This window comes from Manacus candei, unplaced genomic scaffold (genome assembly GCF_025592945.1).
Source record: "Manacus candei isolate 608988 ecotype Guabito, Panama unplaced genomic scaffold, ASM2559294v1 h1tg000025l, whole genome shotgun sequence".
Taxonomy (NCBI): Eukaryota; Metazoa; Chordata; class Aves; order Passeriformes; family Pipridae; genus Manacus; species Manacus candei.
In genome coordinates, this window is record NW_026138073.1 from 149,919 (window position 1) to 174,097 (window position 24,179).

Below are 24,179 nucleotides of genomic sequence, written 5' to 3' on the forward strand. Positions count from 1 at the left end.
TAGCCATTGCCTGTGAAGAGGGGACACGTGTGGCACCAGCAGGCAGGGGTAACAGCAGTGGCTGGTAAGAACCTGGAAAGGGCCATGGCAGCACATTGGCCAAAGTCTCTCAGTTGTATCCAGGTGATGGCAAAGGCCCCTTTACAAGTCTGAGTCAGAGAAGAAGGATTCTGTAGGAATCAGGCTTTGACCTGAAAACATTTCAGCATTGAGAGCTCTGAATGCAGGAGACTTTAAGCAATGGTTTACCTTCAAAATATTTGCTGGCTGCTGCTGGGGTGATTTTCTAATGCCTGGGATCTTATCACTGGAGTTTCAGATGGAAGCCTTATTTCTCACTTCCAGCTCAAAGCTGGGGAAACCTTTTGCTATGTACTCTTAAATAGGTGCCCTATTATGTACCAGAGCTGGCTACATATGTGCCCATGTAATTTATAAACCACTTCAAGATTAAAACCATTTTTAATACAAGGAATAAAGGACCCAATTAAGTTTCATAGGGAAAATTATTTGTTCCACAGCTTAAATTTATAGCTTCTTCCTCTTTTTAAGTTCAGAAGTGTTGCAAATTCTAGCACAAGGCATGTAGACATTCATGTTTTTCATGTCAAGCTGTTGGATGCAATGAACCAATAGGACAATCTCATCCTTCATTTTTAAAAAGTATGTTTGGGATTAAGAAACACTATAAAAATGAAACCAACTACACCAAGAAAAGAAGTGGTAAAAGGCAAAGTAAATAAACAGATACCAAACTCATTGTATGCATAAGGGTCTGATGGCTTGATCAAGTGAAATGTTCAATATTAGGTTGACAGCATTGGGGAATTCAGCTGAAAATGTGTATGAACTAATGGATAGAAGAAAACATGTGCTATGATCTCCTTTCCATACTTAACACACTCTATCGCAGTTTATGGCATATCTTTTAATTCCTAGGAAGCATAGTTTAAGAATCAAGACATTGTAATAATCATTTCAGAAAAAGTATTTTAAGTCTGTATGCCCAATTTCCATATCATTTTTCACAGGATTTCTATGAAGGCATCTTGAAAGTGCTTGGAGAAAATGATGAAAATGAACAAGAAGTTGTTAAACTCAAGCAGGGCTTAAATGAACTCCCTGAAATTTATGAATTACACCAAGACATCCTGGGAGAACTGGAAGAGAGAGTCCTTAAATGGTACGTACAGATGGCATGGTTCAATGGCCTTAACATACCTTCCACAGCAGATGGGTGAACTCATTGCTGTTCCCTTGACCCCACCAGGGAGGCTGGGATTCCAGTAGAGATGAAAGGAGTAGAACCTGAACTACTTCAGCAGATTTTTTATACAGACAGGAAGGAAGTAAATGTAGAGGCTGTCAGGCTAAAAAATCAAATACTGAAATATTTGTGCAGTTATAGCCCATGACCCTGAAATGGCTCCATCAGTCAGTGTGAGGATAGCCTGCTTCGTATGCATTCCCCTCTGCCAGTTCATAGTTATCACAAGTGGCTTCACACTCCTGGCCTGAAGGTCGTAGACTCATGCTCTGGGAAGCAGGAACAGCAGAGATCAGATCCTAAAGATCATCTGCTTACAGAAATCTACATAGCAGCTGTGCAGCTCTCAGATGAGGGACAGCCCCTCGCTCCCAGCACCAAGGCTGGGCTTCCAAGCCAAACAGACGCTGGCAGCCTGCTGAGGGACTCCACCTAAGCCAAACATCCTTACAGGGCGAAGTCTTTCCATGAAAGAATAAGATCATGCCTAAGACAGACAAAGCTCCAAAATTCATTCAGTTAAAGAGACCTCTGACTTAAGCCAGCTTCCAGGCTCTATTCTACCAAACTGCCGAAATAAAAACATCTAAGAGAAATTACCTCAGCAGACCCAAGCTGACTGAACCTACAGCAGCCAGCACGGCCCCTGGCCTAGACTGAATGACTCTGGCTTTCCCAGCTTCCGATGGACCCTGCAGCCCCACACCTCCACCTTGCTGGACTCCAGGAGACAGTGGTCATGGACAATGGCTGATCCTACCTCAGCACTGCCACTGAGCAGTTAAGGAAGTCAGTTAGATGAGGAGAATTTTTCAGTAACAACCTTAAATGCAGGGCACAGCTCTCCTCATCAGCTCTGTACTTCCAAGTCAAAGCACACAACAAGGAAAGAAAAGGCTAAAGGGAGTTGTGTATTGGTTTGTGTCCACCCAGGGGCTATTGGCAGAAAGACCATGTCATCAATGATTTATGATTTACACACTTGTAACACAAACAGAAGTGGTGTTTCCAGCTGGGATATAAAACGACTCGTGTTCTAAAGAAGCCACAGCCCTATTCTAACAGCATGCTACATGTTCCCTAAGACAAAAGGGACACAACTGGAACTGCTCTAAGATTCTGTCCAGAACTATTCTGTGGCATTCTGTTTTACTCCGTAAAACAGGACTATATTGCAAATGGTGCCAATGCAACAGAATGACATATGTGACAGATCTGCACTCATACAGGGTCCCAGGTCTCCACCGTGCTTGAAGCTTCCAGTAAGTCCTTCCCTATGCCTTCGCTGCCCCAGACACCCGTGTTGTTCTGGACATTCCCAGGAACTCATGTTGCTCTATTAAGTATGATTTCTCTTTTGTGATCTCAGATTTTGTTCTGTTCTCTCCTTGTACATGCTCAGTAAAAATTTCAATACCGTGCATCTGAGACAGATGGTGGTGAGGCAGTGCTGAGAAGCGGGCAGTGAAGGAGACCTGAAGATCTGGTATTACAACAGAAGATGTCATATTCTCCCCCACAAACATTGCTCAAAGCACTGCAGCAGCTGAAGGGTCTGTTTACAGAAGCAGGAGCTGTATCCTGGAAGGGGCCGCTATGGACACATGGTGCTGCTGTGGCAGAGGCACAGCCAAAGGACCACCTCCTTACGGTGCCCGTTCTATAGCAGCCCGTGGTGTTGTCCAGTCTGTCACAGAAGCACTCCCTCTTTCCTGCCATTTAACCTAGTAGCTGCATAGTGTGCTGAGCCACTGGGCATCTAATACAATGAGAAGGAAGTATCACTCTGCTTCTTTTTATTTAGTTAGTTAGTTAGTTAGTTACTTATTTGCTTCTTCTTTTCTTTCTGTGGACGTAGGGAGGAACACCAGAAAGTTGCTGATGTTTTTCTCTCCAGAAAATCAAGGCTGAATCACCACACAGCATACATTGTGCAGTTTGACAGGAATTTGTCTTTGCTAGATGAAATGTGCCTTAAATATTCCCAACTGGCTACCATGATGCAGGAGTTTGAGGTAAGGCTCCCATGTTTTTTTACTTGCACTAATGCATGGCTTTGCCATGGGGAATACTCAAAAGATACTTTTTTCTGCAACTCCACCAGTATTCACACATAGGGTAGAATCTTCACAGATCCTGGTGCTAGAACTGAAGTGAGAAGTTCACTTGTGCATGATGTGTTTCTGTTTCTGTATCTGTTGCCCATATACCCCTGTGTTTGCACACAGAATGTATGTTGGTGAATTTACAGATCTGTGAGTATATTTTGTTGAAACATAGTGAAGTGGTTTCTCAGTCACTTATTAACTTATCAAGCTCTTTGAGGATGTGTTAGAGTTAATAACTATACCTATGGCGATAGTTTGGTGTTGAGCTCACATTCCCCTGCTCTTTGTGTTTTCTTTCCCCTCCACTGAGGACAGCAGAGCTCTGGTGACAGCCCTCAGAGTGTGAAACACCAGCTTTTGAAAGTGGTGCAGCGTGTCTTCCAGTATCGTGTGCTGCTCACAGGTCAGTAAAATCACTCTCAAAAGTACCCAATGGAAACACAGCCAAGATGTTCTGTGCCTCCACTGTGCCTCACATTGATGCCAAGACAGCTAAAATAGAGCTAAAGCAGTGTGGGATTTCCTGGGAACTTCAGTATGCTTAGTACAGGATACAGGAAATGTCAGGGAGCCTGGGAAGAGGTAGGCACTTCTTCAAGACAGCCATGTTGAAAGGTCACAAAAAAGTGTAGTCAGATGCTTTTAGCCATTCCATCTTGGCTTTTTCTTTCTGTGAATCAGAAGAGGCAGAGTTCAGCCTCACTGCCAGCAAACAGGCTTGATTTTTTATTGTGTCAAGAGCAATTATCAGAGACAGTAGAAGACAGTTGGCCTCAGCAAGGATACTCTACACTGCATCCTGCATGACAGTGGCAAGTACCACCTCCTTCATCAACAAAGCAGTGGTACTCAGTACTGTACCCTAAGTCCTGTGAACAGCACACCTAAGGCTAGCGATAAGTCAAAAACCCAGTCCAGTTTTGCTGCATTGTAGGAGGCAGAGATACAAATTCACATTAACAGATTTTACATTTACAGTAATAGCCTCCCTTTACATTCAGGACCATATGTATAACTCCCACCTGGAGTCTCTCCAGGGGGGGTTGTGTTCCTTCTCTGCAAGCCACAGCAAATCTAGCAAGCCTGAGCCTGTGAGGGGAGCAGGCTTTCTGAAGCAGGATGTGGCCCTAGAGGGAATTGGGAAGTTTAGAACTGGCTGGGGAAGGAAATTATGAAATGTAACAATGAGTCCCAGTGTTGTCAAGTAATTTAGTCAGAACACAAAAGAGCAAGGATCCAAAGACATAAAGATGGAGAAGTGCTTTGGGAGTATGTATTTAAGGGGGTAAAGAGAGATACAAGATGAGTTATGCATGGGACAGTAAAAAGGAAGCCATAAACCCTGCCCATACAGCCAATGAAGGGCATGGAATACTAGAAGGGGGTCCTATAAATGCAGCAGAACAAAGTGACCATATGAAAACTTTATTGACAGCATAGATTAACATCAGTTTCTTCGTGCTCCAGACACTTTGATCAAGGATGCAACTCATTATTCTCAGCTGGGTTTGCTTTTTTAGTACGAGCAATACAAACGAACACCAGATGCCAATAGTAGGACTTTATTCCTATCTGACTTGCTTCCCTCTCTGGATGTATCTACATTAAGGGCAACTTCCCAGACTTGTGGCTTGCAGTACTTAGCAGTCTCACATAATTCTTACAGTAGTGCATGCACACAAATACTGCATCAAAGTAAAAGGAATTGGCATATCCCCATCAGAAATACCCCCACTATCCTCTGTTTTCTCTTCCCATTTCTGTGGTCCAGAAGAATAAATTGCAAACATGCAGCATGGTATTTTGGAAGAAAGCTGGAAGGGCTTCAGTGAAGCTCCAGTGATTAGATTTCATCTGTGCTTGAAGCAACTTCAGGTCCTCCTTGTCCTAGGTACTGACAGAAACTGGGAAAATGAAAACTTTTGTGTGTAGTGAGATAAGGTCTGCTGGATTAAGATATTACAGAAAATAGTTTTACTGCTTCAGTTCTTCACCTCAAGAAACCAAGCCACTCTTTGCCTGTTAGGACAGAGGGAGTCTGGAACAGTGCAATCTTTCAGATTCTCAGGTGTATTTGTGTGTTCATAACTGGCTGTTTCTACCAGATAAGGCTGGTATTTATTAGGATATTGCTTGCCAATTAATGCACCACAGCCAAAAGGACTTGCCCACTCAATCCATAGCTAAGAACAGGGCTTGTAGCAGTGAAAAGGAACACTAAATATTGCCTGATGACACTGCACAACCCCTTTCCTGCCTGCCTGAGTACAGGCAGATGCTCTCCAGAATGCAGGTAAAAGCCAGGTAAAGTTCAGGATGCCAGGGAGGGCACAGCACTAGAAAGAGAAACGTGTATGGATAGGGCATTCAAGGAAACAGACATCCATGCACAGCACCATTATCAGCACAGAGGTCTACTTCTTGGATGCAGAATTCAGGAGTCTGGATTCATCAGCAAGATAAGAATGAGGTATTTCTAGATTAGGCTTTTAGAGCTGTGGCACTCACATGCTACATTCTTTAAAACATAAAGATGCAGACACAGAACAGGCATATGATCCAAGAAAAGTAGTCCAGACAGGTTAAAGGTTTGTATATAATGCAAATATAACTGCTGTAACTCTAAGCCTTATTGTATCTGTTTTACAGAACCTATTTTCAGAATATGACTGAGTTAGGTAGTAATCATTTGAACCCTAGAACCAGAGTCTCCTCATAAAAAAGCCCATAAAAAGCATATGATTTATTTATTATAACTATAAATATAGCATTAATTCAGATAGGAAAACAGAATTCATTAGAAAAACAAATATTTGTAAAGTGGTGCTACTCAGCAATTCTCCAGACTGAGAAATATTGTTGTCACTGTTTATTCATTTATACCTGCCAAATTATATGAGGAGTTCAAATCTGTATCAGTGGTCTTGCATTGATTCTCAAAGTAGAATGCAGTCAAAGATGAGTTTTTCTTTGGCAATATGCTATATATAATTATTTGGCAACAAAGTAATGTGGGACTTCCCTGGAAGTGTCCAAGGCCAGGTTGAACAGGGCTTGGAGCAACGTGGGCTAGTGGAAGGTGTGCCTGCCCATGGCAGGAGGGTTGGAACAAGGTGATCCTTAAGGTCCCTTCCAACCCAAACCATTCTAGGATTCTGTGATTAGGATTTTATGTTTTAGCTAACAGCACTACAAATTATGTCAATCTGTATTCTGATTACTGGATGTCTGTGTTTGTTGGATTATTTTCTACAGATTACTTGAATAATCTTTGTCCTGATTCTACAGAGTATGAAGCCACACAAGGTAAAATGAAATGGGTAGAACAAAAATGCTGCTTGTAAAGAGGCACAAGACCTACACTGGTAGTATATGACTATTTTGAACATTTTGTGTTAGTAGGTTAAATGTAAGATCTGTAAGAACTGATTACTAATTTAGACAAGTTATTTAGGACAAGAACCCTTTTCTCATTGAAACGTAGGCTTCCTATGGACTTATGGAAGAAGAAAATATCATCTATACAGGCATGGTGCAGACACTGTAGTTCTGGCCCAGTCATTGAGGAAATCCTAGTCCTCTTTTGCTTTGTCCACATCTGGCCTGGTCATTGTAAAGTGAACTGGGATGGCTCCACCTGCTTGTTTTTGTACTGTTATCTATGGTGTGCCTGCTACGCTCTGTGAACTTCGGAGAAACCCGGGAGATTTGAATCGTGTATCTCTATTCTGGATTCCTTAAGCCTACATAAACTTGAAAGACATTACATAAAAATCAGTTCTGCATAATCAAGAATAAATCCAGATGTTCAGCTGTTAACATCATCCTTTCCAACACGAGACAGATAAAACAGAAGCCTCTTACTCCCACTGAAGTCAAAGCAAGGTTTAGCTGTGGCCTCTGTGGGAGTAGGTTCCAGGCTGGAGTAAGCAGCAATAACATTGTATTAATGAAACTAGTTCACTTCTCTTACACTGAGTGTAAATCCAAACCAAGTCATAGGAATAATGTCTGTGGCTGTCTGAAATTCAGTCAAGTCTGTTCTGACCAAGAGTAGAGACATGCAAGATTTCGGACTCTAGTCAGTGACAGTAGAACTACAGCTATACTAGTAATTTAAAGAACACCAAGGTGGACCCTCAAGCCCTCTGGCCACAATTGCCTATCTTGTTTGTGGTTAGCACATGCTTGTCCCATTTCTGGCCAGCAATCATTAGCATGCTCCCAGGTTTGATAGGAAGCCCTGTTTCACAACGGAAGGGATGTGAAATAAAGACCCAAGCCATGTTATGCCACTGCTCTCAGGGCCAGCAAACATACTCTATTCCAGGTTGTTTGTCAGTGGAGAATCCAGGATTTAATTCATGTCACCACTTCATACACATTTCATTCTGAAAGGGATGCCATGTCCTCTCCCTCAGCAGTAAAAGGTACACCTTAAACTGTACATCTCTCCCTACCACAAGCTCCAGTTGCCAAAAATCTGCAACTAGAAAACATTGCAAGATTTTGTGCCACACTAGGTGCTTAAAAGGGACCTCATAAGCTCTCTGGGTCATCACAAGTATGATGCAGTTTGAGAGAAGGGAATGATGAAGGGAGGAAGGGAGGACAGCACTGTGTGCCATGTCAAATTTTCTGCCCAGTTGCATTATGAAGGTGCCAAAGAAATCAAAGGAGCTTGAGCTTTTTGTTTTTTAAGGATGCCCTTGCAAACAGAAGGGATTTCGGCTGTTCTCTTACTCTTTTATGTGATATGTGGTGTTCGTTTTGCTTAATTCCTCAGCTGCCTTATTCATTGTTTCTGAAATCACGGACCGAGCCAATGACAGCATGCTCCAAGCGGTGAGTCCTACCATGAGCTCTCCTGATCAATACTGTTGGACATCTGCTGTAGTGAATATGTATCTCCGCTAAATTCTGAATCCTCCTCCATGGTGAAACTCAAAGGCTTATACAGATCTGGGTTACAGTATTGCAGATATGAAGTAGGTCTATGCCCTATGGTGTAAGACACCATAGCCAGCAGCACAATTTTGTTTCTCTCTTGGGGGTTACTGAAATGCTATGCAAAGCAATAAAGGAACAGGTGGGAATTTTCAGGGTTCTATTTCTAGACAGCCAGCACGTCTTTTCTTTCTCTCAGATTTAAAAAAAAAAAGGCAAATAATTACTCTAATTACAGAAGAAACTGAACAATGTCAGTCAATTTAGAGTGTTAATAACTTGTGCATTTGGTTAAAGTTCTAAGCAATAATTTAGACTTGGTATGTACTGGGAAGGAGGAAGATTGCTGCTGCCATATACCAGCTCATCAAACTACACTCTGAAAATCTGACAGGAACATTGAATATGAACACAGAATATTAATGAATACAAATGAATATAAATGACTCATTATTAGCTTTTTTTGTTTTATGATGATAACACTGTAGCAGTTTTTCTCTGGGAACTATTAACCCAGGATTTTCAGGCACATTATGACAATAGCTATCTCCACAGCATTTTCATCAGGTAGGAAAATATTACTTGCAATTTACAGATGTGCAAACAGAGGTGTAAGGCCCACCATCACCGAGAGCATTATGTCTATCTGTAACTCCAGGAGATGAACTAAGCAGAGTTTGTATTGCTCACTGAACATCTACTGATCTGTTAGAGGCCCTGCGATGCTAGGAGATATAAATCATTGTTGCTGTTAACAGCTGGTGAATTCCTTGGGGAGGTGGTCTTCCTGCATAGACATAATGATAAAATTATGGAAGCTGCAAGTTCACTGCTAAAATGGCCAGAGAAGGATGTCAGCCACCCACATCTGCAGTATTAGCTGGGTGGAGCTCTGCTTTTATTTTTTAATTGTAGCTTGTGAAGCATCTTTGAAAGGAGAATGATGATAGTTTTAAGGACGATGAAGAAAAATATATAGACAGGGAATTTAGGCGAACTGTAGGGAAACTATACCCCCCCCAGCTGCCCACATTCCCAGATAAACCACTGTCCTTCACATGTGATGGCTGTTTGACTTTCTTTAGGAAAAGAGTTTGATACTTCTCTGTCCATTTCCTGGTGAACACGTGTCCATTTTGCAATCATCAGCATTTCAACAGGCATCTCTGCCAGCAGTCCTGAGAAAAGCTGAGCTGCAGCAACTTCTCCTCTCACTCATGTAGAAACCCAAATGAGTAGTACTAGTGTGGGCACGAGTGTGCTCATAGGAGGGCACTGCCTTTTCTGTGGATGAAGATCAGGTTTGCATTGTGGAAGCTGTCAATTTGACAACTTTTGCCAGGGCTAAAATACCCTTTAGTGATGGGAAAGTCTTTTGCAAATATCTTTTGCACATGTCAGCTGTCCCATGATCCCTGATATTTCCGGTGCTATTAATTTATATGTTGTTTCCATTTTGTTGGCCTGTAGTATTTTAAAAGTGACCTGAAAAATTCCATTTGTTGCTTCCTGCATTTCAAAAGAGATACTTGACACCCGAAATTCTTGAAAATGTGTCAACTGTGAGTTATATTGGATGAGAACAATGCAGCCCTGTGCTGGTCAAGCCTTGTAGGTGTTTGCATATATTTGATATGCAGTTACTGATTAAGAACTAAACTTACTGTCATGCTAAACAAGTGTAATATTTCACCAGGGCAGTAACATATGGAGGCATTTCAGGCTTATCTTAAAAGCAAGGTGAGATAGGTACATTAATTGTGTTAGCTGAAATCCAGGCAAATTAGCCTTGACATACCATCATGTTGATATGGATATGCTCCTTCTGGTATCTGTGATAGCTTTATTAATTAGCTGATTCTGTAGACAGCACTGATTTGTATAAGGCAGATACACTGTATGATCTAATCAACTCTCACTAATCCCAGTGGTATATTAATGCCAGTCAATGGAGCAAAGGAAAACAGACCATTACCTGTGTAGCAGAAATCTGTACTCAAAGGCTTGTCAGGTCATGATGCTGTGTCAAATATGATCCTTAATCTGCAGTTTATCTGGGTGCATAAGTGAGGATTTCGGATACAACGGCTAACTTAGACAGGAGACTCCTACCTTTTAGGCATATTCCAGCAATGACTCATTGCTGCTGGGCAGCCCATTCTACTGTTCTGATCAGATAAAAACCACAGCTGAATGCTATGCACAAGCCTGTTTTAACAGCCTCACCTGCAAAATGGAAGGAGATTTGAAAAGACTAGCAATATTGTAAAAGTACAGATATGCCTTCTTCTTTTGTCTTATATATTCACCTGATAGCATTTTTTGTTTTTTAATGAGAACGCAGGCTTATCTAGATTAATCTTATTTACCGTCCTCATAGATAAGTTCGTGCCTCGTGCCAGTGCGCACTGAATGACTGTGCTTTAAGGCCAGGTAAACAGTTAATAATATCAGAGTTTGATCATACTTTATGATTTTTGCAAAGCATCAAAACAGAGATGCAGCTTCATTGCCTGCTTACTAGTTTACCTTCTAAATCCCCTATTGCAAAGGTATTAATTCATTATCACAGAATATAAACCTCCAGATAATCATAGCAACAGTCTTATAGTATCAAAGACTCCTTTGGATTATCTGTGTCATGGCCCTAACGCACAAGCCTTTGGGGCAGATACTGCACTTTGCCTCTGCTTCTAGTTTATTAGTTCCCAGAGCCAAAAACTCAGCAAAGAAGCCAATGTATAAATACTGTATGAAGTTAGCAGGCCCTTTGGAAGGTGAACTGAGAGATCAGAGGTAACAGAACTATAGGAGGCCACAGCAGATTGAATGCTGGTGATTCTATGATTCTGTGATGAGGTTTAATAAAATTTGAAAACCGGAAGAAGACTTTCTGGGCATAAAATACTTGGTCTCAGTTCTCTCTGAAACCTAATTCTGTAATATCAGTTTTAAAGAAATAAAATGGTGAGGAGCGGTGAGGGAAGGTTTGCCTGCTTGTCTAAACCCACTCTCCATGTGGGCTTCTAAACGCTATTTCTCTCCCCCAGGAAAACCTGCAGAAGCTGGTACACATCGAGCACAGTGTGAGAGGGCAGAGTGGCCTCCTCCAGCCAGGAAGGGTGAGTACTGCAGGCAGACCTATGCTGATAAGGGCATTGTTTCTGGCCAGCTATATCTCCAGTTGTGTGGATGGCTAGATTTCAGGCCTCTACAGGTGTTGTTTACTGAGCTACTGTGATAAGAGTTGGAGCACTGGTTTGTGTAAAAAGCCATCACTCTGGCAGTGCACAGAGAGCCTCAGGCTGGGAAAGACATGCATTGTCTCTGCATCTACACAGAGCAGCCATTTGATTTTTCACTCCAGCTGTTCTCAGTCACCCCAAGTGTAGTGTATTTTGATGGAATTGCTCTTTTCCTCCTCATATACTCCTGTCAAAAGGCTGCAACACTAGCAGGAATTGCTTACAGCTTGAAAAGGCTCAGAGTTTTATATGGCTGGGTAAGATTTAAAATCAGGGGAAATGATTTGTTTTCATATTTTTACTTTCACCATTCCCCTGTGGTGCTTTTAATGCAAGTCATTATTTTTAAGCAACACATCAACTGAAATGTGAGAGAATGTACAGCTCTGTCTTGCCAGCCACATCAAATGCAAATTTCTTCTTCTGGCTTTCAAACCTGTCCAGTTTCCTCAGTTCCAACCTGCCTCTACACTTCAAAAGATTTCTTTCTTGAATTCTGCAACTCTGAATTTCCCTTAAGTCCAGCAATATATTTAGCAAAACTCATGAAGCAATTTTCTAGTCATGCATACTCATAGCATAAGAATCCTCATCAGCCAAATACTACAAATACTACAGTCAACCTCTGTTTTTCTCTCTAAGAAGGTATCCTCACTTGCCTTTACCAGGTAATGCTTTGATAAATTCTGCAAAGCTCAGCATACAGAATTTGTGGGACTGACCTCTGATTATAAACTCTCCTTGAGTGGAAAACTACACCAGATTCTGTTCTTCATCTGAAAAGAATAGATGATTGTTGATCCACTGATGTAATTCAGTTATGCCAGACCTTTTCAAATGTTACGGCAATCAAATTCTAGTGTGCCGGTTTAGCTGCCTACATATGCAGTCCTACCTACATATACAGTAACAAGATGGACTGACAAAGTATTGTGCTTGCAAACATGTACAGATTATGTATGCAGGTATAGTTAGGTGGATGTAGAATGCTGAACCTGAAGATTTCAACTTTTCTCTTTGATCTGTCTATTTTAGAGGATTTTAAAGACAAGAATTCTTTTCTAAAGCCCTTTACGTGTTAGCTTTGCAATCTGTCACACTCACCTCGGAGCACAGTCCACAGTGCAGAAACAGTGGGCTGAGGACAAGTGGGCTTCCAATCCATTTTGTACTGACACAAATGCAAGTCATAGAGGGCAGCAGGGCTAATCCAGGCAAAGATTAAACCAGATCATAAGGAGTAACGCTAGAAACAGGTGTGGAGGTTATCTATCTCCTCCTGTGCTGATGAATGCAGTTGGAGTAGCTCTTTCCCCAGGAGGAATATTCTCTTTTGTCAGTAAGATTTAGAATAAGGAGTCTCAGGATTACAATCTGTTGTTTTCTCCTTCAGATCTTTGTTAAAGAGGGAACGCTGATGAAAGTTTCTGGCAAAAACAGGCACCCTCGGCATTTGTTCTTGGTAAGATTTATATTTTTACTGTCTCATATCTTCCCATACACTTATGCAGCCCTGAACCCTGGCAGAAACTTTCAGGCTTCAAGTCATGTAACCATCGGCAGTGATGTGGTGAGTCAGTTCCTGTTGCTAACAGGGCCTGTAGTCCTTTCACATGTCCCATTGGCCCTGCATACAGGAATATGGGCTGTAGAGCCCTCCAGTTGTGCCACACTCACATACTGCCTTGACCAGGCCATAATTCTGCAAAGGAGTGCAAGTTTCCGAGGAGACTGGGAGGATGTGAGCTCCTGAATACCTTCAGGAATTAAGCTTCACACTTCAAAGTCCTAAGACCTTAGGAGATTTGCTCAGAAGCAAGAGGGAATACCCTACTGCTAAAGCTTTCTTTGGTTGCACTTGGGAGAGATTTGTATCTTTGATGCTGAAGGACTGGGTTTTAGTTCCTGCTGTCCACATCTATGTAAATTACCTGATAACTATGTGCATTGCCTCAGTGTAGTTCCTCTAAACACACACCTCCAGCTTCCTGTTGATTAGAGCAACAATTTTTAATGAAAGTTTGCAAAATTCTAGGATATTTAAGAAAAATGAATCTTTCAGCACTTGGCTGGAATACCCTTCACAAGAGTCCACAACCTTACTGCAAAAATTGCAAGTATTTGCAAATCAAAACGATGAAACCTCACTGTTTGGGCAATATACTATGAACATTCATACTTTCTGTTTTGCTTTACACACTCCATTGAGCAGTTAGAGAGTATCTGAGACTCCAGGCTCCTGAGCTCTGTTCTCAACTTTTCAGGTAGCTTATTGTGTAACAAGAGGGATTATTATGCACTAATCAGTATGAAGGGGAAAATAATACTTGCCTGTGTCTTAGGAGTTTGTTACCTGCTTACCTGTAAACGTTTGAAAAATTCTTCAGAGCTCCTTCCCAGAAAAAAAGCCATAAAGAACTGAGCATTACTGCTGCTATTAACATTAAAGTACTGTTTGCAGAATTTATTTTAAAATAAATTACTTTTCTGCCCAGAATAGTTATTTGCTGTGGCCTCTTTATGTGCTGACAGCTTTTCACCATGGGATCATTGTAAGGAGGAGAGATGGCTTATTACAGAAGTCATACATTTTGCATTAATCCTTCTTATTTCTCCCTCTTATTAATAATTCCTATTTGTGCATGAGTGGATGCACAAGCTTCTTTGCCTCCTCAATCACATATTGCAATCATAATCAAAGATCAGATGGGACACAGTGCTAGCACTGCACTTTTCTGATGGTTTCATTGGTTTCTGTGAAAATTCAGACTTTCATGTCATGGATTTCACCCAGATCTTCAAATATGAGATTGCTGCAGTGCTGTTACTGAGTCAACATCAACTGAGTCAGGACAACTGGCTTCTGGAGCTGGTAGGCAGAGACAGGAAGCCGAATAGCCTCCCTGTAATCCAAGAGGAAACAGCGACCTGCTGAGCCACTTGGATCCTCACAAGTCTATGAGACCGGATGGGATCCACCCAAGGGTGATGAGGGAGCTGGTGGAAGAGCTTGCTAAGCCGCTCTCCACCATCTACCAACAGCCCTGGCTCACTGGGGAAGTCCCAGATGATTGGAAGTTGGCGAATGTCACACCAATCCACAAAAAGGGCTGCAAGGAGGACCCGGGAAACTTCAGGCCCATCAGCCTGACCTCAGTGCCTGGCAAGGTTATGGAGTGGATCATCCTAAGTGCAATCACACAGCACCTACAGGATGGACAAGGGCTCAGACCCAGCCAGCACAGGTTTAGGAAGGGCAGGTCCTGCCTGACCAACCTGATCTCCTTTTCTGACCAGGTGACCTGCCTGGTGGATGAGGGGAAGGCTGTGGATGTGTCTATCTGGACTTCAGCAAGGCCTTTGACACCATCTCCCACAGCATACTCCTGGAAAAGCTGCAGCCCACAGCTTGGACAGGGGCACCCTGTGCTGGGTTAGGAACTGGCTGGATGGTGGGGCACAGAGAGTGGTGGGGAACAGAGCTGCATCCAGTTGGAATCCAGTCACTAGTGGTGTCCCCAGGGATCACTGTTGGGCCAAGTTCTGTTTAGTATCTTTATTGATGATCTGGATGAGGGGATTGAGTGTACCATCAGCAAATTTGCAGATGACACCAAGCTGGGGGGGAGTGCTGACCAGCTGGAAGGCAGGAGGGCTCTGCAGAGGGACATGGACAGGCTGGAGAGTTGGGCTGATTCCAACGGGATGAGGTTCAACCAGGCCAAGTGCCGGGTCCTGCCCTTTGGCCACAACAACCCCCTGCAGCCCCACAGGCTGAGACAGAGTGGCTGGAGAGCGGCCAGGCAGAAAGGGAGCTGGGAGTGTGGATTGACAGGAAGCTGAACAGGAGCCAGAGTGTGCCCAGGTGGCCAAGAAGGCCAATGGATCCTGGCCTGGATCAGGAACAGTGTGGCAAGCAGGAGCAGGGAAGTGATTCTGCCCCTATACTCAGTGCTGGTGAGGCCACCCCTGGAGTGCTGTGTCCAGTTCTGGGCCCTCAGCTCAGGAAGGACATGGAGGGGCTGGAGCAGGTCCAGAGAAGAGCAACGAGGCTGGTGAAGGGACTGGAGGACAAGTCCTATGAGGAGAGGCTGAGGGAGCTGGGGTTGTTTAGCCTGGAGAAAAGGAGGCTCAGGGGAGACCTCCTTACTCCCTACAACTACCTGAAAGGAGGTTGGAGCCAGGTCAGTCTCTTCTCCCAGGCAACCAGCAGTAGGACAAGAGGGCTCGGTCTTAAGCTGTGCCAGGGGAGGTTTAGGTTGAATATTAGGAAAAAACTTTTTACAGAGAGAGTAATCAGCCATTGGAATGGGCTGCCCAGGGAGATGGTGGAGTCACTGTCCCCAGATGTTTTTAAGATGAGACTGGATGTGGCATCAGTGCCATGGTCTAGTAACCACAGCAGTGTTGGATCAAGGGTTGGACTTGATGATCTTGGAGGTTTTTTCCAACCCAGTTGATTCTCTGATTCTGTGATTCTATGAACACTGATGGACTGTAGTAACAACAGTAAATGTCAAAATCATGACTTTTCTGTGGCCAAGGGGAAATGGCTATGCCAGAATCTCCAGGAGATGGTCTTAAGAAACAGTGTTCTCAGCACTACTGCTATCTACTGATGACCACTACAGAACAGATGATAATTACATCCCTACTGATCTCTTTTCTAGAACACTTGCCTTTGCTAGTATTACAAAAATATTTAGGAGCTGTGGCTAAAACTGAGACCACATTCCAAGATGTTGTTACCCTTTTGTCTTCCAGTGTGTTAGTAACTGCCATCATAACCATAGTGGTCATTTTCAAGAACCAAGAGACACATAAATCTGGCTTCTTTCCTGGTCTAACACACGAAAGTTGCCATCACTTCAGGCTTCCTGTATTGTATCTCCTGTCTGGGCAGGGCGAGGATAATTGGATCTTTGAAACCTATTGGCAAATATCTACCTTTGGGTTCAGTGATTTTTTTCTACTCCAGTCTCCTCCACCATGAATGCTCCTCAAGTTGCAGAGCAATTCCAGGTATGGTGAATTTGCAGGAAAGTCACTGTGGAATATAGTAATTCTTGCATTAACACTGGAATGGTTTTGCATTATCTGCTTGTCACTGCTGTTTTGCTATGGATTTTCTGTGGTGTCACCACCACTATGCCACTACCACTCCTGCACTGCTTAAAGGACTATTTAGCCTGTGGATACATAAAGATAACTACTGCATAGCTATATCACTGTATTTTCATCTTGGCATATAGCACATTTACTGCATCGGTTGTAAGTCCCTACCAACCATCACTGCCAACACCTTTTTCTAACAGGCCAGGCCTGCATGAAAATATCCTTCCCTCTACCAGTGCATCTACCCCAACCCACAACCCACATGCTGTCTTGATTCTGATACCTGGAGACACTGTAGATGAAAAACCCATTTCAAAACCCCAAGACTAGAATAATCTCCTAAACACTGTCTCTTAAAACTCATATTTATTTAAAGCCTTTATCTGGTAAGGACCATATCATAATCCTCCGAAGCCACTGGCAAAACTCAGGTTTATGTATTAATAAAAAACCGAATCTTTCAGAATTGACTTTGGTTTTGATGCTTCAGATGTCAGCTGCCACTCAAAAAGATTACCAGAAGCTAGCATGTATAGGTGTCATTTGGTTTAGCTTTGATGAAATAAGCGTATTTACCTTAGCTATCCAAAACAGATTTTTAGATGAAGAGCATTTTCTGAAGTTCTTAGTAGTGAACTTACTCTGGCCAAAGCTAAATCAAGACCAGGACCTGGAGGGAATTTCAGTGCAAGAGTACACACTGAAGAATAACCTTGAGAATTTAACCTGTACTCAACCCAGGGGATGAGTCCACCAAACTAAAGCCGTAACTAGAATATGCCTTAAAAATTGGGTGCATGCCAGACTCCTACTTGGCCTGTGCTTTCAGGATGTGTTTTGGTGGTGTGCGTGCTTGTGTTCTGAATATATCTCCACCCATAAGGAGTATGTCTGTGCACAGCCCATATAGGCATGAGAGGGTAGAACACACATTTAAGGGCTTTTGATGGACCTATGTTTCTGCAGCTGTATGGTGTTTGTAAGGTCAGATGAGCCGTCTGTTTTGTGCAGGCTGATGGTATTGTTGAATCTGGTGTTTCCTGGCAGGATGTTTGGTGAGTTTTGCTGTGCATCTGTTTCCTGAGTCCAGTCTCTGTTTACAAGGATGTTGGGGCCTCTGTGCAGCACAGTATGGGCAACTTTGCAACTCAGACACTGTCTCTTATCTCACCCTTCTAAGAATTTCTCTACAAAGGCTGCTTGTGTTGCAAGTGGGATGCAGGAAACTGCTATCAAATGGGAGACTCTTAAATGCTCTAGCTGGCAGGGCCGGAGTATAGGAGGCTTTGGAGTCAGAGCTTGGAAAATGCAGCTCCAGCACATATTCAGGCTGCCCCACTGACACTCGGGGTATGTTTAACTCAGACTTGAATAGAAGAACACAGGGTTCGTAATGAACTAGCCTTTAAAACATTCAGAAAAACCAAACATGGTGAAGCTTTTAGACAGAAAGTACATTACTTATGGATGCCAGCAGTTCAGCAGGGCATAAACTTGTTTGGATCAATAAATTTGAATGCTGTAGGTTAGAAAACTTGCACTTCCCTCTGATGTTACTGGGTACCTGTCACAACAGAGGGAGTTATAAAAAAAGTAGTAACAGAAAAAAAGGGAATTAAAGAACATGTGTATCCTTCTTTCTCTGTGTTGTCAGCTGTTATTTGGGGGACCGTGTGTGTGTGTATGGAGCAATGCAGAATAAGAATATGTCCTCCAATATTGAACTCTGAGCAGTCTAGGGATCTCAATTATTCAAAAGTATTCTGGCAAACAGGAAATGAGTTTGAAGCCCAAAGACTTGTGGGAACTCCCTTAAGGATTTTGGCAGTCCATCTCTTCTACTGCAGATTCCTGAGAGGCTCCAAGATCAGCTTTTATTATGGCCCAGTCCTCACTGCTTCAGGGAACAGTGTGCAGTGTGAAGCAGGAGGATGCATGAAACCACTGGTACTGACAATAGTTCTGTCCATACCAATCATATGGTCACCACTCAGGTCTCTTCTGTAGATGTGGCAAAGGAGACAGCAGTGAGTGCAAACCCTCTGTTTCTTCATGATTACATATGCCTTGCTTCACAAGCTTTGAAATATTTGTCATAATTTCACTGTGTCAAGTTGTGGATTGTGGGATCTCTAAGTCACAGCCCACTGCTACATACTTTGGTATACTAAAACAGAAGGATGAAAAAAATTCCAATGGGCAATTATAAAGGAAAGTCTTCATTAATGTTTAGTAAAATCTTGGAATATTAACCAGAGCTGTCATGACAACAGTATGCACCACAGTGTTGTTCTTAATCAACAGTAATAAAAGAATAAGCTGCTTTTTGAAGAAATATATAAGTTTTACAATACATAAAATAAATGGAATTTGCTGTTCAAGAAACCCCATAACAGATTATGTCAGAATCCTGAAAATCTCTCTTAGGAGTTCACTTGCTCAGGCTTAGTGCCCAAGTGCTGCAGGGCTCCATCTTAGGCCCTGTGCTCTTCAACATCTTCATCAATGATTTGGATGTAGGACTGGAAGGGATAATAGCAAGTTTGCAGATGATCCAAAACTGGGAGGAGCTGTTGAGTCCCTTGAAGGCAGGGAGGCCCTGCAGAGAGACCCCAACAGATCAGAGGATTGGGAATCATCAACCATAGGAAGTTCAACAAGGGGAAGTGCCGGATTCTGCACCTGGGATGAGGCAACCATCCCAGATGGACAGACTGGGAATGAGAGGCTGGAAAGCAGTGCCAGGAAAGGGCCCTGGGGGTCCTGGTGGGTGGCCAGTTGGCCATGAGTCAGCAGTGCCCTGGCAGCCAGGAGGGCCAACCCTGTCCTGGGGGCATCAGGCCCAGCATCCCTGGCCGGGTCAGGGAGGGGATTGGCCTGCTCTGCTCTGCTCTGCCCTGGGGCGGCCTCGCCCAATATTGGAGCAGTTTTGGTCACTGCAATATAAGAAAGATATTAAGCTCTTAGAGAGCATCCAAAGGAGGGCAAGAAAGATGGTGAAGGGCCTTAAGGGAAAGCCATAAGAGGAGCAGCTGAGGTCACTTGGTCTGTTCAGCCTGGAGGAGGCTGAAGGGAGACATCATCAGGGTCTTCAGTTCCCTCACAAGGGGCAGTTAGTTGGTATTGCCAGGTAGTAAATGCAGAAGCTGCCTTCCCAACTTGAACATGTCATTGCCTTTAAAACAAGTAGCTGTTCACCCATACTGGATAAAAAAGAGCTGATTCTCTCCTTGCTTAGCCATTAGCAACAGTCAAAAATGGTAAATGCAGGTCTTGATCTAAGCTGGGTAGCTTGGGCCTGTCTTTAGTAACAGTCTCAGCAGTTCACCAAGTTACTGCTTGTTCTGGGTATCCCCCTCAGGAGTAATGGGCAGGCCTGCAAGCCATATTGCAAATTATTGATTTTGTCTTTCTTTTCATATAGATGAATGATGTTCTGCTGTACACATATCCCCAGAAGGATGGCAAATACCGACTGAAAAACACCTTAGCTGTGTCAGGCATGAAGGTAATGCCTCATCTGTATTATAGGCTGGAATTAAAGTTTTATAGTGAGCTGTTAGTGCTTTGCTGGTTTATGTCTCATATCCAGCAAGGGGAAAGAGGGAATGGACCTGTTATCAGGGGATTCCCTTGCCTCTTACAGGAGACAGAAGGAAGAATAATATAAAACAAACATAAAAAGATAATCTATAAGTCTATGACTTAGTATGACAGCCTTTTTCAGGCTGCATAAATAATACAAGCCAAAATCACAGTTACCATCTGATCATGAAACTGGAAACAGAAAAGATTTATTATCCGATTTTGTCCATTCCTCTCCTCATATCTCCAGCCAATGCATGATCATTCCCTTCAACATATTCACTAGAGCTTAGTCTGCCTGGTTTTAAACTCCTACTACTCAAAATTTACACAAGCCTGGTTTTCATGTGCCTTTTATCTGTTATAATCAAAAGCATCAATGGGTTCAAAAAGCAGTTAGCCAACTTTATGGGAAAAAGGTGTATTGGGAGCGATTTCATGCAGTGATATAAACACAGTCTCTTCTTCAAAAAATGTATACATTGCAGACACAATTCATCTGTCCTTACACTCTTTCCCTAAGCATCCATTGGCACCAGTACCTGTGCAACAGGAGATACTGGACTGGAGGGGTCTTTGCTTCTTACCTAGCCATACCTCCTGCCAAGAACCTTCATAACTGTTCTATAGCTAATATGCCAAGTTGCATTTCTGTGAAAGAGAATTTGAAATTACAAACCAGGTGTCTGATGATCAAGAAAACAGACGAGATGAGAATTACTAATCATTAATTCCAGTGGAATAACAGGGGAAACTTAAGGTATTGTGAAAAGGTGGGAGCCTGATAACCCCAGGGACCCGATAGCTTAAAACTAACTCAGGGATCCCATCTGGTGTAGGAATTGCCAAAACATTCTACCGTTAAGTGAAAAGGAGTTGCAGAGCAGGTACTTGTTGAGGTATATTTGAAACATTGAGTCACTAACATAATGATGCTTGTTAATAAAAATGTATGAAACCATGAAGCTATGTTTCTCCCCAGTGACTGCTGCTATGAGCAGGCAACTAATACACTAGATGGCAGGGAAAAGATTTTAGATGAGCTGTAGCTTTTAAGTTTGTTGGGTTTTTTTGCTCCTAAAGAGCCTTGCTGCAGACAGGCATTCACTGAACTGAAGTGCTTTGCTGTAGAATGTCTGCATGTCAGAAAGAGATTTCTGTTCATTACAAGCATAGACATAACTTTTTCCAAAATGCTCTGACACTTGTCAGACTAAACATCTCCTAAGCTTGTCACATTAAAACTGAACCCCAATAGATACTTCATCCTTGTCTTTATAGGCTGGATTAAATTATTTCTTTCCTTTAGCACCAATTGAAATAGAGAGCATTCCTCATTACACCAGCAATACAGCAAACAAAAAACCCCTACCTGCCTACCTCTTTGCATTGAAATATGACAAAGATGGCTGGGACATCATAGATCCGTATGCATTGAGACTTGTATGGTGTACTGGTTATAGACAGTTTAACTCATGTCCACATTCATGTTCATGGCATTTGTTTCTAGGTCAGTCGCTCAATGACAGAAAAAGCCCAAAACGTCCTGAAGATTGAATATGATGAACATTGCCTAACCCTGTCAGCAAGGTATTGTTCCCATGGCAGAGGGTGTTACATTCTAGAGCTGTGTCTCTAGATTAGTCCAACCAATACCCAAGACTGAAATGGTGTCTCATTCTTTTTTAACTCAGTATCGATCTGCTATTGTGACAGACAATGGCTGAGTACTTGATTACATAATCAACAGTCATAAATGTGAGGCTCATAAACTACAACTAATTCAATTAATGTACTCAGTAAAGATTAGAAGTTGGGTCTTGATAACATCTTAAAGTGAAAGGAAAGATAAGAACGTTTGTTACAAAGAAACCTGAGTACTTTCCATTATCTTTCACATGCTTTCCCTGCAACACTAAGAGTATGTTATATCTCACTCTTACAAGTTCCCTTGTTACCTCATACCACTGGGGCTGCAAAACTTCTGGAGAAAATAGTAATTAGGTAATACCATGCAACAGATATAAAAGCATTTAATAGTGCTTAAATGACAAAGCCAGAATTAAACCTTATTGGCAAGCTCATGGTTTTTCTAATAAAAGAAATTTCCCTAATGAATTTGTGTACTGCTAGTACTGACTGCGACTGGGAGTCAAGATCTCTGTCCTGGGATTACACGCTAATGCCAGAAAGAGATTATAGGTCAGCTTCTGATGAGTATTTTTCCTGCTTCTAGCCCAAAACTATCCTGCAAATTTACTTACAGCTATAGCAGAGAGGTGGCTAGCTTGATTTCCATGTGTAATTTATTACAAAAGACATAGCACACTAGCAGTGGTATTAAAAGTCTTCCAAATAACAAGGTCTTCAATGCTTTTACACACTGACATTCCCACCACCAGTCTCCAACTACAAAATGCCTGGAAACACAGCAGACTTCCTAAATTACACAGTGCAAGAAAAAGACAGGGAGGACACTTTCTTATTCAGAATCAGAATTTGGAACTCTCATCCTTCCCAGAGCACTTACCATCTGTGGGCCATGCTCAGCTATCTGTCAAAGCCTTTTGGTCCATTTCCTTTTATAACCATAACCATATCTGAGATTATCTTAGACCTGTGCACTCATCACAGTCCTTAAAATATACACACAGTAATTTTGAGTTACCTGCCAGTTACAAAAGCAGGATGTATACAGTTCTTCTGTATTGCAGAGGGGAAATAACTGCTGTATGTCCCCATTAGCCAGGGCAACTAAGCTGGCATCCCTAGTGAGCAGCTTGAGACACTTTGCTTGCATTGTTAGGATGTTTCTTTGCCTTTTGTACTCATATCAAGTCCATGCTTAGCTAGCCTAAACAAAGCATGTGAGGCCACCATGAGCTATGTTTATTTGGTAGTAGGTAGGACCAGGGCCTGAGACTAAGGCTGCCCTTCTGATAACAGCCATATGGAGACTGGGACAGATTCCCTTTCCCTTCCTTGTGCTGCTCATTCTGGTACTGGTCTGCCAGAAGTCACCCCAAACATTTTTTCCTCTCTCTTTCTGTACTGGCTGGCAGAGCTGATACACCAGTTGGTCAGCATGCTCTCCTAACCCCACTGCACAACATTCTTGACCTACCACACTCACAAAAAAAGCACCAAAGGCAGAAATGTACCAGAAAGCTTTAAGTGTCCCTGAAGACTGTATATTTTACTGCTCACATCAAGGTGCTGCAAGTCTGCACTGAAGGCCACTTGTTAACAACCACAGCATAAGCCTCAATGCTTTTATACTGGTATGAGACAAGGTGAATGCACTGAGGAAATACAGCATGAGCACCAAGGACTAAAGGCAGTAGACTAAGGATGACCAAAGCTCAGAAGTCAGCGTGGTTATATGAGCAGATGGTACTGTAAAATATTTCCACTTCCTGCTGAAAATATCTTGTTCACCTGAAGAAACATGTTATTGGTTTGCAGGGAGCTGCTAACAGATCTGAGCACAGCACCTTTATGGAGAAGGCTTATAGTGCTCATATCTTCATTCGCATTTCAAAAATATTCTTCTTGGACACAGGGATAACCATGTGGTGCTCATATAAAATACCAGAGCTCTAGGAGAAAGCAATGTTACCTCCTCAAAGGCTAATTTAGAGTGATAGTGGTAGCACTGCGACAAAATCCCATCTCAGTCCAATTTCTGTGTTCCGTGGATGTCCCCTACTGCAGTGACAATTTGACCTTTTCTATTTGTTTAATGAAGAATATACAAGCCAACATAGATAACTGATAGCTCAGCACAAAAGATACATCCCAAAAATTCCACAAGGACCAAATGTGGCAATGGTGAATCACAGGCTGAGCTTCTCTGAGCCTCAGAAGTTCAGCAAAAATTCCTCTGAGCCTTCAAGCAACCAGTCAAATACC

The 24,179-nt window shown here is 42.6% G+C and overlaps 1 protein-coding gene across 2 annotated transcripts in view; it reads left to right on the plus strand.

Annotated features, from left to right (window-relative positions):
• Positions 1-24,179, plus strand: part of FGD5 (FYVE, RhoGEF and PH domain containing 5) — a 93,275-nt gene that overhangs the window by 55,262 nt on the left and 13,834 nt on the right. Inside the window, exons 6-14 of one of the 2 annotated variants that reach the window (XM_051788854.1) lie at positions 1,032-1,183; positions 3,126-3,282; positions 3,691-3,778; positions 6,631-6,681; positions 8,162-8,220; positions 11,373-11,444; positions 12,961-13,029; positions 20,107-20,190; positions 21,778-21,857. In XM_051788854.1, the coding sequence (XP_051644814.1) occupies positions 1,032-1,183; positions 3,126-3,282; positions 3,691-3,778; positions 6,631-6,681; positions 8,162-8,220; positions 11,373-11,444; positions 12,961-13,029; positions 20,107-20,190; positions 21,778-21,857 (812 nt within the window). The remainder of the gene's footprint in view (positions 1-1,031; positions 1,184-3,125; positions 3,283-3,690; positions 3,779-6,630; positions 6,682-8,161; positions 8,221-11,372; positions 11,445-12,960; positions 13,030-20,106; positions 20,191-21,777; positions 21,858-24,179) is intronic. The other variant, XM_051788855.1, reaches the window with a different exon arrangement.